Source organism: Marmota marmota, unplaced genomic scaffold (genome assembly GCF_001458135.2).
Source record: "Marmota marmota marmota unplaced genomic scaffold, marMar, whole genome shotgun sequence".
In the NCBI taxonomy this organism is placed as follows: Eukaryota; Metazoa; Chordata; class Mammalia; order Rodentia; family Sciuridae; genus Marmota; species Marmota marmota.
In genome coordinates, this window is record NW_026000101.1 from 3,555,746 (window position 1) to 3,571,396 (window position 15,651).

The window sequence follows — 15,651 nt, forward strand, 5'->3', positions numbered from 1 at the left end:
AAACTGGGTGTGCAGTTGGAGTGAGGTGGGAGGGGTAAAGCCCTCTGAGCCATGCTCTGACACCATCACTACTTCCCCAGTAAACAACTACCATTTTGTCCAGATAAACCTTATATATTTTTATTAATCATTTTCTGTTTCCAAATATTCTTATTTAAATGCATATTAAATGTATTTTCTGGCCTAATGTCCAATGTGTACCTGGCCTTTATGTATCTCCCTTGAGAAGCTTTTATCTCAAGGTTTTCATGTATGCCTCAACTGTAGTGAAATTCTTTTGCTGTGAGACTTTGTATGGTTGTGTGAAAGCTACTTATTATTCCAAAAAAAAAAAAAAACTTTGTTTCAAGAACCTAAAAAATGTAAGGCTCCAGGAAATCCAGAAAATGGCCACTCTTCCGGCGAGATATATACAGTGGGCGCTGAGGTCACATTTTCTTGTGAGGAAGGATATCAGCTGGTGGGAGTCACAAAAATCACGTGTTTGGAGTCTGGAGAATGGAATCACCTACTGCCACACTGTGAAGGTATGTCAAGTGAATTTCCATATTTTTGTGTCTGGCAATAGGTAAGATGTAGGCATGTCCAGTGTTATATTGTGTTGGTCTTATTTGTCTTGATACCCAAGTATTAGGCTCATGCTCAAGTATAACAAAACAAACATCCAGAACAAAAACAAATCCAGAGCTGACCCTTAAGCTTTCAGAGATGTTTTGCACACACAGTCAAAGAAAAGCCATGATTTTTATTTTCTTCCTTTTAGCTCTGTCCTGTGGTGCACCAGCTATTCCAGAAAATGGTGACATTGATGGGTCATTATTTACTTACGGCAGTAAAGTGAGATTCAGGTAAGTGCCTAAAATTGAAACAGTGTTCAGAGTTGTTGATGACGGTCCCAGCAGTGATAGAACACTGGGAGGAAGGGGGGAAATAACCCCATAAAATGTTTTTTGAATTAATATGGACTTAATTGAATGATGTGGAGTGTGAAGAAATCTAATCTAATAACCTAAGGGTAGTCATGTTTGGCATCCTTAAATCCCTTGAGCAGTAACCTATTAATGCCCCGAGCTCCCCCATGCAGGATGCCATGCAGAAAAGCACTAGGCTCATGAATACTATTAATGGGCTTTGATTCCACGCCTGATGGATAAGGAACCTAAACTAGTCCACACAACTCTCAAACCAAGACATTTCTGTTTACATGTGCTAATCCATAACACAAACTGGAGGCCAAGCAAATTCTTTTTTTTAATTGATTTTCTTTTTTTAAATACATGACAGTGGAATGCATTACAATTCTTATTACACATATAGAGCACAATTTTTCATATCTTTGTATATAAAGTATGTTCACGCCAATTCATGTCTTTATGCATGTACTTTGTTTTTTTGCATTAAAATTCTTATTACACATATATGCCACAATTTTTCATATCTCTGGTTGTATATAAAGTATGTTAACACCCAATTCATGTCTTCATACATGTACTTTGGATCATGATGTCCATCATATTCCACCATCCTTGCTAATCCCCTGCCCACTCCCTTTCCCTCCCACCCCTCTTCCCTATCCTCCCATGCTCTCCCTCCCTACCCACTATGAGTCAGCCTCCTTATATCAGAGAAAACATTCAGGCCAAGCAAATTCTTGAGTCTATCCTCTTCTTTTATTACCTAGCAAGATTCCTCCAGGGAACATATACAGTAGACAACCTTGAATGAAAAAATAAATAAATAAACAGAACTTAAAAACATTCTTTCCATAGGAAAAAAAGATAAATTTTTCAATATATGTAAATTTTCAATATATTTTAGAGGCTTTTGGTACAGATAAAATTATGCAAAATAAAGCAAATTACTTTCTGTAATTTTCTTCTATCTTCTTCAGGTGTAATAAAGGATACACTTTGGCTGGTGAGAAAGAATTGTCCTGTCTTGCTAGTGGTTCTTGGAGTCATTCTTCCCCTGTGTGTGAACTGGTGGAGTGTTCCAGTCCCGAAAACATAGACCATGGAAAATTGAATTTGAGTGGACTTACCTACCTTTCTACTGCATCGTACTCTTGCGAGAGAGGATACAGGTAAAGTCCAGTTTCATACACACACACACACACACACACACACACACCCATTGCTCATTATTTACTCACTAGGTCTATTCATGTTTGATAAATGTAAAGCTATTCTCAAATGTGTACGCTTCCTGGATCCTAGCTAATAGGAAAGCCCAAAGAAATATTCAGTCTATGATTCTGGGAATTCGTTATGGTTCAATTGCTTCCGCATTCAGTCTTCAGACAGAAAGCAAACACTGTGAGGCATACCACAATACCTGTTTTAATGATTTTATGATGGATTTTTTTTAAATAAACAGCTTACTTAGCTAATACTCAACATTGCATGAGATGTTGTAAAAGAGTATGCCAAGGTCAGGTTATTGGAGCCCAGGCCAAAGGCTGTGGGGTCCTGACCAACTGGATTCAGTCACCTGCCCACATCATAAATAAGAGGAAACAATTTACAAAGGAAGAATGAATTTAATCACAGTTTATTTGGGGTGACAGCTAAACCACCTTCCACATTCGACAGAAACGTTGTAATTTATAGGAACAAAAAGCCAGGAAGTATATGTAACTAGATTCATCCAGGCTGTGCTGGCACATGGGATATGTTACAATCGAATTTTTCAACTGTTGGCTTCAGGGCTTTGAGGGAAGTTTCAGCTTTCATTTTCAGTGTGACAATGACAGCTTATAGGAGCTGGATGAAGAAAACAGCTTAACAAACAGAAAATGGTTAGCAGGAAATGGAGATGGAAAAACAACTTGTGACTTTCTATTTAAATGGATTCCATTACAGTTCCCCTCCAGCTTGTCCATCCAGAGTCTTGAGAGACTTGGGGCACCGTTTCATCTGGCTGGCTGTTTATTACTGCATTTGGTGTGTGGATTGCTTCAAGGGCATGGGATGAAAAGATCCGAAGTCTGAAGATAGGGCTCCACCTAGTGGCAGGACTTGAGTGCCAGATAGCCATGCATAAGAATCCTGTCACTCCACCTTATTTTTTGGTCAGGTTATCACGTGACTCCCTTTTGATTATGACAGCTTACCCCATCTCTGAATGAGTTTCTCTGAAGACTTTTATGATTACCCACCAGTCCTATGTCACCAGTGGACTTGTTTTATCCATTGATCTGATCTGATTCCCACATTGGAAAGAAAGTGATAGATGGCTATAAGTCGTCATCAAAAGACACTTTTCAACCAAATTTGAAAAAAAATTTCAAAAAAGAGGTCTAGAAAGAACAATTCTTAATCTAAGCTTACCTAGAGTTCACAATTAAGTTTAACAGGCAGTAACTAACATCTTAAAACATTAAGAGTTGTAACTTGGGTAGAATTTGACAGACAAGAAAAAATACCCAATTTTTCTGTAAAGTAATTAAGTTCTATCCAAGAGTCGCATTTAAAGAGTGTTTATTAGAGTCCTCCTTATGCAGACCAAGATTTACCATTTTGGTAGAAAGCTCATCATTTTACATTTAATGTCAAGAATTATCTGACATCAGGCTTAGAACTTTTTTAGGTACATTACCACAGAACTGCAATAATTTTAAATACAGACTGCAAGAAGTAATACTTATTACTATCTAAGAACAAGGCCAAATTTCCTTGTCAGACTAACAGTTCAAGAACCCAAATTGGCTCAAGAACCCCACATTGGCTAAAAAGTCCCAGAAGACAAGGGAAAGAAAAAATGAGGTCAACACGCAGAGCCCTCAAGAATTTAGCGGGTCGAATGAATTTGAGGCCTGTAGATTCATAAAAATTCATTTTCCCAGTCTATCAAAAGTGGTAAGGGCAGTCAACCCTGGCTTGAAAGAAGAGCTGGGTCCTGAAACAAAGTGTCTTAGCTGCAGGAACATTTCTTTCCCTTTTTCCAGGGCTGACTACCATTGGTGAAGCCCTTGGAGTGGCCATCTCCTAAGAACTCCATCAGAAGGCGTTAGTCCTACCAGGGAGGCACCAGTTCTGTTGCCCAAGGTTGCTGAGGGCCTGAGTACTTGAATTCAGTCACCACTTGCAGCAGAAATGAGAGAGAGAAAGATGATATAAAAAGGAAAAATAAAATATCATCACAGTTTGGCCAAATCTGGGAAGACAGCTAACTGCCTTCCCCGTCTTATAGACATGTTACAATTTATAGAAACAAAAAGCCAAGATATGTAATATACTGGCTCCAGGGCTTTGGGGTTAGTTTCTGCTTTCATTTTCAGTGTGAGATGGTGATGGCTGATAAGGAGCTGGGATAGAGAATAGCTCAACAAACAGGTTAGCAGGAAATGGAGAAGGAAGAACAATCTGGGTGGTCCTCTAATTTTAGAACAAGGGTCTCGGTTCTTAATACTGATAGTTTAATTTGATGGCTAGTGATTGTGTTGGAATGAAGGAATAGAGAAAGGTTGTGATTAGAAGGTGGTCAACAGCACGTGAAGAGAAACAGATCAAGGAAGCAGGAAGTAGAATGAATGAGACAATGATGCTCCGTGGCACAGGGACGCCAGGTTTTAAAAAGGAGGGCTGGAAGTCTTCCCAAGCAACAGGGTTCAAAAGCCCAGGTTTATGGCAAGGACGGTGCCCTTTGACCTCAGTCACTCTGATTACCTGTTTACTCAGGTGTCTCCCTTCCAGTTGGGTCCTAATAAGCCTATCAACACTTTTCATTCAAGTAAGGTGCTATTCACAACGTCTGGAGTGCCCCACACCACAACCTGTGAGCACATTAAACTTCTACTTTGCACCAAGTGGTTATTGTTTTATTGTTTTAAATGGTATATGGCCTGTTTAAATTCCCCTTATTTTTATATCAAGTAATGAAATATGAAGACACACCATTTTTTATATACAAGAGCTTCTCAAAGGTCCTCCATTTTCTTGTGAGTCTCTCTAACTCGTCTCCATAGCAGTAAATAATTAACCAATGGTAACGGTGACCTAGAGTCTGTTATAGTTAAAGTTTCATCCCGGGGTTTCATAAACTGACTTCCGGACCACTCACATATAATCGAATCAAGCCTTTATTGAAGCACACCGGTGGCGGCTGACCAGAACATAAAGCTGTTCCCCTGATCAACCTCAAACAATTGCAAGGGCGCCCCTTATAACCTGAAAACCACAAAAGGGATGTTCGGGGGTCTAGCCAATGCAAGCAAGTTGGGTTACCGAAGTGGGAGAGTGGGGTCAGGTGGAGGGAAGTCTAACCAATCACAGTTAGCCCAGTCACCCCAGTTACAGAAACAGAACCCGTAACCCTAGTTACAGAAACAATGCCCCATTAGGTAGTTCCATGTTCTTAAAGATTTCTATGGCAAAAGGAAAAGAACATCTTGCCCCAGTCATGACCCTTCTCCTTGGCATGGTTGTTTTACAGGATGGAGTTACAAAACAAAATGGAGTCACATTTGCTTTTATTATCACAAGTCCTTGTTTCTTGTAGCTTACAGGGCCCTTCCCTCATTGAATGCACGGCTTCTGGCGGCTGGGACAGAAGGCCACCTACCTGTCATCTTATCTCCTGTGGAGAGCCACCTGCCATCAAAGATGCTGTCATCACTGGGAGTAATTTCACATTTGGGAGCACTGTCAGTTATACATGCAAAGAAGGGTGAGTAAACCCTAGGAAGAAAGGAATATCAGAGCTGGGGAAGGGACACTTCCTGGCTGCAGAGGGTGGACCCCTGGACACAAAATTCAATTTCCTGGCAGCCAAAGAGAGCTTTATGCTTGTTTTTTGACAGCAGAGACATGTTTTCCTGTGAAAACAGGGTTTTCCTGGAACTTGTTAAATGTATTAAATTAAGCCTTGATAGCAGACATAGGCAATGAGTGAAAAACATCTTTCTACTTTAGCCAAATACGGAAAAAAGCACATTTAAGGCATTTGTGTGTTTATCTTCTGCAAAACAAAGGCAAGACTTTAAGTCACAACATAAAGATTATGTATCTTCAGGAAAACAGAAAGATAAAGTTCAAGGGTTTACATTGCGAATGATCTGACTTAATTCAGAGATAATATTTGGAAAAACAGGAAGCAAGTTACAAAGGGCTTTCACACTCTGGTCTCATTTGATCTTCGGGAAAGGCCTGTGAAGTGCAGAGAAGGGAAGGGCTCCCTGTGGGCTGATCTGCTTAGGGTCTCAAGGCAGACAATACAGCACTGAGGGTGGTTACACTCCAGTTCGTCTGACTTGCATTAATTGCAATCATTGTTTTTTCTTTCCTGTGCTTTCTTATTAATTATTTTTGCCATTAATAATGCTTTCATACTCCAGTTAAACTGCAGTTGCTCTTCACACATTTGCAAGAGCAGAGGGGTTGGCGTCTTCTGGATTCCTTTTCCAGTCTGTCCTTCAGTAACTGTGTGGCCTTGGGAGTGGTGTGACCTCTCTATGCCTTGATTATCCTCCTGTGTAAAACAAGCTCATTAAAGGTTCATACTTACAAATAGTATGGGGAATAAAATGATATAATGCATGGCTTTTCCGAGAAAAAAAAAAAAAGAAAAAAGCTGATCGACCCAATAAACCTAGCCATTATTGTAATGATAAGAATGCAGGCTCGAGGACATAGTTTCTGTGCTCACATGGAACTGGGATTTCATTTTACCTGTGTAGACCAGCCCACTAACACATGATCGCCAGCAGGTGGAGACAATATTTTTTTTTCTTTTTTCTTTTTTTTTGCCGAAATATCTTCAGAGGCTTCAGTTACTGAAATTCCAGATCTTTCCTTTTTTATTTTTTTAACTGATATATATAAAAAAATTAAAATTGAACATACTAGTGGGGTAGTATGTAATGTTTCAATACACCTGGAATGTATTACATCAGGTTAAACATATGTATCAAACATGTATCATTTCTTTATGGTGAAAATTTCAAACTCCTTTCTTGTAGCTTTTTGAAATACACATTTACATGATTGTTATCGGTAGTCTCACTTCTTAATCCTAACTGATCCACCTTTCCCCATCCCTCCTTCCTTCCCTCCAGCCTCTGGTAACTGACATTCTACTCTAAACTTCTGTGAGATCAACTTTTCGAATTCCAAATCTTAACACCTTCTTATGTGACAAGGAAATCTCTTTAATATGAATGTGTCAGTGCAGGAGTGGCGTTGATGGTCCTAATTGTGCACCGAGGTGTGACTCACAGAGGTGTGAGCTGCATGGGACAATTTAAAACTCATTTAAGTGTTTATGACATAAATCCAGAAGATAGCAACACCTCTGCTATGGCTGCTTCCGAATGTGTGAAGAGCTGCTGCAGTCTCTCTGGAGTGTGAAAGCATTATTACTGGTGACACACTTATGTGACTAATTTTAAAGAGTCCTCTGTATTTAAGTGTTTGTGGTGGTTATGGTTTTATGTTCCAAATAATATCAAGGTATTGACAACTTCTGCTGATGCATAATCATCATATAAAACTATAGTTAAACTACAGAAGATACAAAAATAACTATAGAAAATACAAAAATCTATATTGAAGACTCACCCATCATTTTGAGACCCAGAAATAAATAATGTTAACATTTTACTTCATTTTCCCCCAGAATCTTGTCTTGGCATATATTTTTAAATGTTAAAGATCATGATGTTTGCAAATTTCTATTTTTTTCATCTTTTCTTCACAAATCATACACTTCTTCACAGACTATTATCTGTAAGATTACACAAGAAGAGTTTTCTGCCTTCCAAATGTCTCTCCATATCTACATGTGGTGTATTTAAAGAAGCAATAAAGAAGTTAAAATAACAACAAACCCATTCATCTGAAGAGGATTTTCACATTCTTCAAAAGACTTCCACATAAATTTTCTGATATTGCCCCTTAACAAATATGGGACTTGGTAGAAAAAAAATATATATATATATAAGATACTTTATATATATATGTTTATATAAATAAATTTGTTTATATGTGGTACTTGTTTGTTTATATGTGGTACTGAGAATCGAACCCAGTGCCTCACACATGCTAGGCAAGCGCTCTACCACTGAGCCACAACCCCAGCCCTGGTAGAATCTATATTATTCCCCTCTTTTTTCTATCTGAGACATGAAAATATTGTGCCACATTATCTTAGAGATCCCATCTGATCTGTGATTGATCTGTGGAGCTTTTCTGTCATTGACTAAATGGAAGTCAGTCTGCCCACCTAAGTCACAAAGCTACCAAGGGAAATGAGACCCTTTATAACAGTTCTTTCTATAGACATGAAGTGCTATGTAAGTTTGGCTATAGTACTGTTTTCTCTACCATGAGGGTTATATAATGTGGTGGTATTTCAATAACATGGGAGAAACTATCTTAGCATCTAATCAAATTTATATAAATTATGCACAATTATAAATCACTATAATTTTTTTTTCCAAAAGAAAAAAATCAACTATTAAGAGGCAGGTTTACTTTTCTGAAATTAAAACTCTTGTTGAGAGAAAGAACTGTATTCCCTTTTATACACATCATCCCCTCTTTGATGTGCTCTGGAAAGATCCTCTCTGTCTTATTCCTTTTTTTTAGGCCAAATTTCTCATGAAACATTTGAAACATATAGAAAGGCAAAAAAGAAAACAGAATTCTTCTTTTTAAAAAATACTCATGTATCCATTGCTGAGATAAAAGTACATGTAAATTTTTGCCATAATTACCATAGATCTCCTTTTATAAAAGAAAAACAGTATTGTGAAGAGAAAGCCATCCTCTTCATTCTTCTACTCTCCTCAAAGAAACATGGTACATTTTGTCTTTATCACATACATATGTCCCCATAAAAATATTCTGTAGATTTGTGAGTTTTGTATGTGTTGCTTCATAATTTATCCTTTAAATGTGGATTTTTCACCTAACATTATTCTTTTCACATTTATCCCTGTTGATACAGGTAAGTCAACTCATATGCACTGCTACAGTAGTTCCTTGTAAAAATGAGCAATGTATAAATTACCTATTTTTATTTTTTATGGTTATTAATCTGTTATATTTTCTTTTGATCAATTTGATTACATTTGGGTAATTTCCTTTTACATACCTTCCCATTCACTAATTTTTCTTTCTACTCTCTATAGTCTGTTTTTGAATGTGTCTATTCATTTAATTTTTTTTCCTTTGTGTTTATTCTAGAATTTCTATTTGTTGATTTTCAGATATTTCTCTTTTTTATAGTCTCTTCTTTTTTAATTGAATTTGAATCATTGATCTTTGTAAACATACTTCATACCATAATTTTAGTTTAGTTTAGGTTTTTTTTTTTTCTTTTCATTCTTTGAAGTACAGGGGATTGAACCCAGGGGTGCTTTACCACTGAGCTACATCCTCAGACCTTTTTATTTTTTTTATTTTGAGACAGTATCTAAGTTGCTCATGCTGGCCTCAAATTGGTGATCCTCCTGCCTCAGCCTCATGAATCACTGGAATTGCAGGCATGTGTCACCATGCCCAACTTTTTTTTCTTTTAAGATTTTAGAGAATTTTCTTCTATTTATCTCATTCATCATTGATGTGCTGGCATTACAGTTTATAGAAGATAGATATGCTTACATATGTTTTATAATTTCAGATTGTGTCCTTATAGTAAACAGGGCTTGTTCAACATATGCCAATTTGTTATGATATGACTATGTGGATAATTTTTTCTACCAGGTACCCCAAGAGTATCGCCAACCTAATTTTACATTAATTTATCAATTTGAAGGTTTTCTGTACAAAGTGAGTGCTATCAATTCTGACCTCAAATCCATATGAGGTGCAGACTTGTAGATTGATGCCTTCGTGGGGACTTTTATTTTTCCACCCCAGAGTTGGGCCTGTGGTGGGATCTTGCTAGATCATCCTTTCAGTGCATCTCCTCCGAGGATGTAGATTCACGCCAGAGACTCAGCTGTCACTCTCTCCTTCAACTCCACTTCCTTTCCTCATCTAATCCAGGATCCGCCATGGCATTCATTCACAGGCTTACTTTTCTGGTTTTAATTTCTTCCTCGTGCCTAGAACATGGAGCTTTTCTTTCTGGTCAGCTCAGCTATGCATTGAAAATAGTGTCTGTCATACTTTATCAGGTATTGAATAAGGAGAGATTTCAGACTATGTTACAGCCAGAACCAGGAGTCGGTTTTCATCCTCTCTCTCTTTTACTCCTCTTCTGTTTCTTCCCCAAAGGTTTGATTGGCATAGGCCAACCTGTTCTCCGTGTCTTGTTCTATTCAGGGACAGCATCACTGTGATCAAGTCATGGCTTCTGCATACTGTGGCCTGTCTTGATGTCTCCTTAGGTGCTATTGACCTTATTAGATGATTAGGGGTTACTTCCAGTCTCAATTGTGCGTTCTCTGCCCTGTACAGCTTGTAACCAACCCAGGCCTGTTTATTGCATGACACACTTACACATTCTTGCTGCCGTCTCAAGAGTTTTTTCCTTTTATGCTTGTGTTGTGCTTTGCATCCATCTTTCCTTGAATTACAGGAGCAAGGTCCACTCTCAAGCTGAGAACAAAAAACTGGCAGAGACTTCAGGAGGCCAGCATAGGAGGACGAATGCTAGAAAAAGAAAGAAGCAAGAAGCTTTGTTTCCACACCCTTCCCTAAACTTGGCCACTAAAAATTTCATCTTTTATCAAAACATTTAGCTTCTTGAAGCTTTCTCTGCAAACCCCAAAACCTAGGAGGTTTCCAGTTGTTTGCACAAATATATAAGTGGTCATTTGTTTCTTGTTTGCCTCCTGATCCTTAGGTTTATACTCCTTGGTGTGAATCTCAGAGGGTGGAAGGGCTATTGATTTCCTGAAAACCTAATCAAATTTTCCCCTTTTTGATTCTTCTCAAATTGCATTTGCTGAATGCAATTATTGGATATGTTCAGATAAAAGCTTTGAATGTTGTTATTAATTGAAAGCAAGATTAATTACTGATGCACATTCATGCTTCCTATTGTTCTTATTAACTGCAGCTATTTAATGGGCTGTTCTATTTCTTTAGAAGAAGAGCTAATACCCCACTCGGGAGCTTTCTCTTAAAGTTTCCCAAGCACATGCCAATTAGTCAGCCTGCACTCAGCATGTGAATCAAATCACTGAAAATCGTTTGCTACTGAAAAACTACTCTGCCCATTTTCAAAGGATTTGGGGTTATCACTCCAGAAACATGAAAATGTATCCCAGCCAGTTCATCTTCAAATGTGCCCTTCTAAGGCACTAATGTAATCTTGATGGGCCATTTTTCCTTGGATTTAAGGAATAAAACAATTTATTCAGAAATATATATGGCCTGATTTTCAATAAAAGCCTGCCAGAGAGTCCTTAATGCCTTTTGAATGAGAGCACAAAATGTTGTAATCTGTTACATTCTGTTGAACAGAATTTGGTTCACTATTGTATTGAGCAGAATTTAATTAAATATTCATTTTAGATTTGTTTCCAATTGTTCTTGCTTTGGAAGCCAGCATTTATGGGCATATTTCATCATCTCTATACAACTTTACCATTCTCTAAATATTATTTTTCCACGTTTTTATTATCAAGATGTTACAAAGGTGTCAGGAGATCTGCGTCAGGAATGGGGGCAGAGATCTGTGGCTGCACATGCTCACCCACCAAACACCAGGGCAACCCTATCAGAAAATACCCATTTCTAGCTCTTGCCCTCCTCCCCCCTTTCCTGGTGTCTGTATGCCACTCGGATTTGTAAGTTCCCGGTGTGTCCCCGCAGTGTTACACTCCCCTTGCTTTGTTCCTGCCACTCTTCTGCCCTGCACGACCCTTCTTCCACTTCTCCTCTCTCATAACTGGGAGGCCTTCTCTCCCCTTCCCATTCTCTGTCAGAATCCATCACTCCTCCTTCAACTGAGCACTGTGGGCATGAAGGGGGCCTGTGGTGCCCCCAGGTAGTTGTGGGGTAGGGAGCAGAGGTGCAAGCCAGTAGATGCATTGGCATCACATCTGTGCACTAAGGAAGTGACTCTGGCACATGGCAGGCCCTTCAAAGTTATTTAATAAGGGGCTGAGGGTCATAAAGAAAATTCAAGATTGTAGGTTAGACCTAAGGGAGTGTAGGTTCTAAGAAATCATGGATAGTGTTGAAAATGCATTCTTTTAATTCATTTATTCAAAGAAATATATATTTAGTGGTGATATTCCCTTAAATTATAGAACAGCTCGGTTGTGATTGTCCACCAGAAGTTGTTGGTGGAGATTTTTCAGATCAGGTGGTCAGAGGCCTAACAAAGTGCTGACAAATTATAAAACACAATTCCTGTGCTCTCCAGAGACTCGGTGGAATAAGGAGGGTTCTGGAGGTAGATGCTCCTTCCTCAAATCAGCTGACCTCATGAAATAAAGGAAAAAATTTATAGATGGCACAATGGATTCTTGTAAGTCAAGGATGTCTGAGGTTATGTCTGTGAACTTCAGCCAATGAAATATGCTGGCAACATCAACGGATCCATGAACATAAGAAAGCATATTTCAAAGTGTGCAAATGATGCAAACTGTGCTATAACATATCAGGAGCCAGCCAATGGGACTTCCACTCAGAGCACAGCCTACACAGGAACAGTAGAATCTGTACACCCAAATCAGGGATAATGGATTTTTCCATGATAAAAGTTTGTTTTTAACATGTTGTTTGTATACCTTCCCGCATCTTCTAAGATAGAAGTCATCTAAATGTTAAGTTCAGATCCTTATATAAAGAATTGAGCTTATTCAAACAATGAAGTACAGCAGGTCATAACTGGAGACTCACTCAGTTGTTGGGCACATCAATGAGTATTCATTTACAGACTCCTTCTATCCATTGCATGACCTAAGACAGTGGGTAGGATGAATGTACATATCTCTACAGATGCCCTACCATTTTGCCCTTGATCTACCTATTTCCTATACATTTCATAAATAATCACCCACTAGGATAAGGGAATTCCAACCTCTGTACAAAAGCCAATCCTTTATAAAACTAAAAGAGATCTCAAGATAATTTTCTGATAACTAATGACCTAAGAATGTTTAATGACTGATGGGTCAAATAAATTTGTGCTACTGACACTGCAGTACATTTTCCATAGGACACCCACAAATTGTGACCTTACCGACCTTGTTTTGAAAAGAGAGCAGTATTGTGGAAACTGTTAGAAGTGTTAGAATCTGATAAACCAAATTCAGATCTCATTTCTACTGCTTACAGTTGTGTGACGTTAGACAAGTTACTGAGCCTATCTGAAGCACCATGGACTCATCTTTAAATGAACCAATCAATTTGTCTAAACTATTAAGTACTCAATTATTTTAGTCCCCTTACCATTTATTATCAAAATGACAGACTGAGCACATGCTAGATATTATTTTAAAACTCTGTCATCTTTCTCTTCAATAGAATGATCATGAAAATAAAAATGACTTAAATATAATAGCACTAATACTGCATATCCTAATATTTTGTTCTGCTTCGTTGAGCTAGCACTTGAGAATAAGATTTTTTCATATCATCAATCTATCATCCTATGTAGACATATGTCATCATACCTTATGCATAAAGAAAGAACTGTTAAGCAAAATTTTTCATTCTGATTGAATAACAAAGCCCATATGCAAAACATGGCTTTTAACTCTAATCACATAGATAAAAAGTTTTAGAGGCATTAAAGACTGAAATTATAATCACTGTTTTAAAGTTCACTGAATATAATTATATAACTATGAGCTCTTCTAGGCTTAACGTGAAGCTTTTTCAAAGACAAGTGCTAGCAACAGACTAAAGCCGTCTTATAGACAGATGGAGTTCCCATTTTAAATTGTATCAAATAGGACCATCGCTTACTTCTCGCTTTTATTTCGAACATGTGCAACAGTTATTAGAGTTCCTTAAATAGGAAAAATCTTAAATCCATTTCTCTTTCTGAACAAACAATATTAACATCAAAATGCATTTACATATCTCAAATGAAGTTCACTTGATCAATAAGCTCAATATTCAAATAGTAACTATAATATTCTTTATAATACTAAAGAACAAAGATAAAAGTAAAGTTGCTGTTGAAAAGATCTGAAAATAGATGCAAATGCTTTTTCTCAAATAATCAGTATAATTAGTTGTTGTCTCTTTTCCATCAACCTCTTAGGTATACCCTTGCTGGGCCTGATACTGTTGAGTGTCTGGCCAATGGGAAATGGAGTGGAAGTAACCAACAGTGTCTGGCTGTCTCCTGTGACGAGCCCCCCAACGTGGACCATGCCTCTCCAGAGACTGGCCATCGGCTCTTTGGAGACATCGCAATCTACTACTGCTCAGATGGTTACAGTCTGGCAGACAATTCCAAGCTCCTCTGCAATGCCCATGGAAAGTGGGTTCCCCCAGAGGGTCAGGCCATGCCCCACTGCATAGCTCATTTCTGTGAAAAACCTTCATCCGTTTCTTATGGCATCTTGGAATCTTTGAACAAAGAAAAATTTGCAGCTGGCTCAGTTGTGAGCTTTAAGTGCATGGAAGGCTTTGTGCTGAACACTTCAGCAAAAATAGAGTGTATGAGAGGCGGGCAGTGGACCCCCTCCCCCACATCCATCCAGTGCATCCCGGTGCGGTGTGGAGAGCCGCCAAGCATCATGAATGGCTACGCAAGTGGATCCAACTACAGTTTTGGGGCCTTGGTAGCTTATAGCTGCAACAGAGGGTTCTACATCAAAGGGGAGAAGAAGAGCACCTGTGAAGCCACGGGACAGTGGAGTAGCCCCATTCCCACTTGCCACCCTGTATCTTGCAGTGAACCACCTAGGATTGAGAATGGCTTTCTGGAGGTAAGAAACTGATTAGCAAAATGGTCCATGCTTCTCACTTCCAGGACCAGCCCACTATGACTAACCCTGGTGTTCAGAAGCAAGGCCAGTAAACAGATTATTGCTATTGGTGGTGAACATGGGATAATATTTAAACAAGATGATTCTGAGTCCTTTTGACATACAGCTTTCTATATTCTATTAGTATATAGGTAGTCTAAGTGAAAGACTTTTTGCTTAGATTTATTTTCTGTCCATTGGAAGAAGATATAGAGAATGAGTATGAAATTTTTCTTAATTTATTTACTTAACAAATATTTCCAGAGCTTCTGCTAGCTGCTAGGTATACTTATGAGCACTAGCATTGAACAGTACAATTAGGTCCTTGATAGCATGATGTTTACATGTACTTGGGACCCTCAAACAAAACCAGGAAATAACTCCAAATACTGCTAAGTTCACCATAGCCCTGAAGCAGTAATTTTTTTATTTCTATTTATTGTTATCACTAACAAAGAACCATAATAATCATCTTAAATGTTTAATTATTAGTTCATCTGCCTAAAAAGATCCATTATTATATTATGTACTTAAATTTTTAAGATCATGAATATTAAAGTTTTATTTTTAAAGATGAAAGGAGTCTGGGGATGTGCCTCTGTGGTAGAGCACTTGCCTAGCATGTGTAAGGCCCTGAGTTCAATCCTCAGTACCATTAAAAACAATAAAATGGCTAAAGATGGAAGGTTCATCTTTATTTTCAATCCTCTGTTACAGGAGCAATTTTTAAAACTATGCTATGAAGAAAACAAATAAGATTCTTAAGA

The 15,651-nt window shown here is 38.1% G+C and overlaps 1 protein-coding gene across 1 annotated transcript in view; it reads left to right on the plus strand.

Moving 5' to 3' along the window:
• Svep1 (sushi, von Willebrand factor type A, EGF and pentraxin domain containing 1) overlaps window positions 1–15,651 on the plus strand; it is a 169,542-nt gene that overhangs the window by 123,253 nt on the left and 30,638 nt on the right. Inside the window, 5 exon segments of the mRNA XM_048783107.1 lie at window positions 351–527; window positions 764–848; window positions 1,892–2,083; window positions 5,500–5,667; window positions 14,173–14,845. Of these exon segments, the coding sequence (XP_048639064.1) occupies window positions 351–527; window positions 764–848; window positions 1,892–2,083; window positions 5,500–5,667; window positions 14,173–14,845 (1,295 nt within the window).